This window comes from Puma concolor, chromosome D4 (assembly GCF_028749965.1).
Source record: "Puma concolor isolate L17-30 chromosome D4, mPumCon1.1.hap2, whole genome shotgun sequence".
NCBI lineage: Eukaryota > Metazoa > Chordata > Mammalia > Carnivora > Felidae > Puma > Puma concolor.
Genome location: NC_141679.1, coordinates 82,242,085 through 82,245,090, shown reverse-complemented (window position 1 = coordinate 82,245,090; position 3,006 = coordinate 82,242,085). Strand labels below are relative to the sequence as shown.

General features: G+C 41.6%; 1 protein-coding gene across 1 annotated transcript; it reads left to right on the top strand.

The window, feature by feature from the left end:
* Positions 1-942: 942 nt before the first annotated feature.
* LOC112848435 (olfactory receptor 1L1-like) lies at positions 943-2,749 on the top strand. Its single transcript, XM_025912160.2, has one exon. The coding sequence runs from the start codon at positions 1,428-1,430 to the stop codon at positions 2,370-2,372; it is 945 nt and encodes a 314-aa protein (XP_025767945.1). The 5' UTR covers positions 943-1,427; the 3' UTR covers positions 2,373-2,749.
* The last annotated feature ends 257 nt before the right edge of the window (positions 2,750-3,006 follow it).

The window sequence follows — 3,006 nt, the reverse complement described above, 5'->3', positions numbered from 1 at the left end:
GTGGATCAGTTACTGGAAAAAGGATGTTAAGGTAGAAAATTTCTACAGTGAAAAATTACACCCCAGCCCATTTGTTTTTGGCATAAATTTGTTGAAGCTTTGTTAAAGTGTGAGGAGGTAGCGTTTGGTGTTTAAGACCATCCTTGTTGGGATCCAGGCTTTGGCCCTTGTGGGCTGCATGATCTTGAGAAAAGTATTCAACACTTTAACCTCAATTTTCTTATCTGTTAAAAGGGAATGCTGTTGAGAGCCAGCTCAGAGTTGTTTTGAGTAATGTACATATTAAGTTCAGTGCCTTATACATAGCAAAGACTTGATATGTTTTAGGCATACCTGTTATTATTTGCCTTAATTGCATACTCATTAAGATCCTAAAAGCACACAAAAATAGTTCTCTCTTAAAGTCTCACAAACTCATGTGAAGGGTGGTCAAACAGTGAAAAATCAAAGGCTGAGAGATTTGCCAAGAAACACAGAATAATTGCTTTCAAGAGCATCCCCGAACACCTGACAGACAAGAGGATTTTGGCAGGAAGTAAAGAATTAAATAAAGCAAGTGGAGAAGGGTGAAGTAAAGGTGAGGTGAGAAGGTATTTACTGTCCCCATATTACAGGTGAGGACATCAAGAATCAAAGTTAGGTAATCAGTCCAAGACCACACACCCAGAAAATGAAGGAGCTGATTTCAAAATGTGTGCTCTTAGCAGAGACACCACACTAAGCTCATTGCTTTCCAGTGCACCTGTCACTACACCTGTAGCATTTTATTGTGCTTATTTGTTTAAAAAGTTCTTCTCTACTAGACTATAACCACCTTAAGATTAGGAATCAAGAATGACTCATCTTTATACTCTCAGTACAAAGTTCAGTCCTAAGCAATTGAGTTCCCAGTGAGCATTTAATGCAATGGTGTTGAATAATTGTGAAGCCATAAACCCCCAGTGTCTAAGAGTGTTCTAATAAATAGGTTCACATATAATAGAGGGGTTTTTTTTGCCAGCTTTTAATGAAATGTTGTCTCCGAAATGTTGACAATAAACACTGTGCGCCTATGTCAGCATTCATATTTACCTGTTTCACTTAGGTATTTGGGGTTTTTTGTTGTCGTTTATTTACTTTGTTTTGTTTGCAAGGAGGGTAGAGAGATGAACCTCAACCTGACATATCTGAATAAGCATTTATGGGGAGCTAGAGAAACATGCATCACTGAGGTCCACCAAGGATTCTTTCTGAAAGGAAATCCTTTCTCTGATGTCCCTGCATTTAACACAGGTTAAACTTTTGTATTGTTCAACTCCTTTTTGTGGAAGGGAAGGAAGACAGAATCATGGGCAATTTATAGGAATTCTTGGGGAGATAGGAATAAATTGGAACTTGTTGAATTGAAAGTTCTGGAATTTTCCATATTCACTGGTACATGCAGGATTATGGAGACGGTCAATCAAACCGGCAGTGTCTCTGAGTTCATCCTCCTGGGACTGTCCTCCCGGCCTGAGGACCAGAAGCCACTTTTTGCCCTGTTCTTCATCATGTACATGGTCACTCTGGTAGGAAACCTGCTCATCATCCTGGCCATCCGCTCTGACACTCAACTCCAGACACCTATGTATTTTTTCCTCAGCATCTTATCCTTCATTGATGTTTGCTACACAACAACCATCATTCCCAAGATGCTGGTGAACTTCCTGTCAGAGAAGAAGTCCATCTCCTACGCTGAGTGTATGACCCAGATGTATTTCTTCTTGGCTTTTGCCAACACAGAAAGTTATCTCCTGGCTGCCATGGCCATTGACCGCTTTGTGGCCATCTGTGACCCATTCCACTATGTCACCACCATGAGCCACCGCCGCTGCGTCCTGCTGCTGGCCTTCTCCTGCTCCATCTCTGACCTCCATTCCCTGTTACTAGTTCTTCTGATAAACCGTCTCACCTTCTGTGACTCCAATGTTATCCCCCACTTCCTCTGTGACATCAACCCTCTGCTGAAATTGTCCTGCTCCCCCACATTTGTCAATGAAATTGTAATTAACACAGAAGGATTGATAACCCTGGTGACCCCCTTTATGTGTGTTGTCATCTCTTATGTCCGGATCCTCATTGCTGTTCTTAAGATCCCTTCAGCTGCGGGGAAGCGTAAAGCTTTCTCTACCTGTGGCTCCCACCTCACCATGGTGACTCTCTTTTATGGAAGCATTATTTATGTTTATTTCCGACCCCTGTCTAGCTATACCATCAAGGACAGGGTGGCAACAGTCATCTATACAGTTCTGTCCTCCATGCTGAACCCTTTTATCTATAGTCTGAGGAACAAAGACATGAAGCAAGGCCTGAGGAAGCTGATGGGCAGGAGGTCCCAGGCAGCACTTTCGTGAGCACACTCAGAAGCAGGTCTTCTTTGAGCCTTCATTTCTGCTGATTCCTGGTCTACATACCAAGCTGCTAGAAGTTAGCATACCTAAACTGAGTGTTCATGGGAAATTGTATAAGTGACCAGACTAGAATATTATATACCAAGTCTTATATATTCATAATATTTTATATTTATCTTACAGTATAATAATAGTAATAATAATAATAATATATCTTATCATATACCCACCAATCAAAGCCACCTCATTAGGGCCACCTAACTGACCCAGGGTCTTTGCACCCATTTCTCATTTTCTTACTCCCATTCCCTTTTCCTATCCACTCCTTCCAAGTGCAACTAAAAATTTCTCACTAATTTTTCTTGACTAGATTTCTCCTTGTCAATAACTCTGAATTCCCAGGGTGCCTGAGTGGCTCAGTCAGTTAAGCGTCTGACTTGATCTCGGCTCAGGTCGTGATCTCACCATTTGTGAGATCGAGCCCTATGTCAGGCTCTGTGCTCACAGTTTGGAGCCTGCTGGGGATTCCCTCTCTCTCTCTCTCTCTCTCTCTTTCTGTGTGTGTGTGTTTGTGTGTGTGTCTGTATATCTTAAAATAAATAAATAAACATTTAACAAAAAACCTGAGCTCCCAGTA

Bases quoted from the DNA above. Each gene is read 5' to 3' on its own strand.
- LOC112848435 (XM_025912160.2), top strand. From the start codon at position 1,428: ATGGAGACGGTCAATCAAACCGGCAGTGTCTCTGAGTTCATCCTCCTG.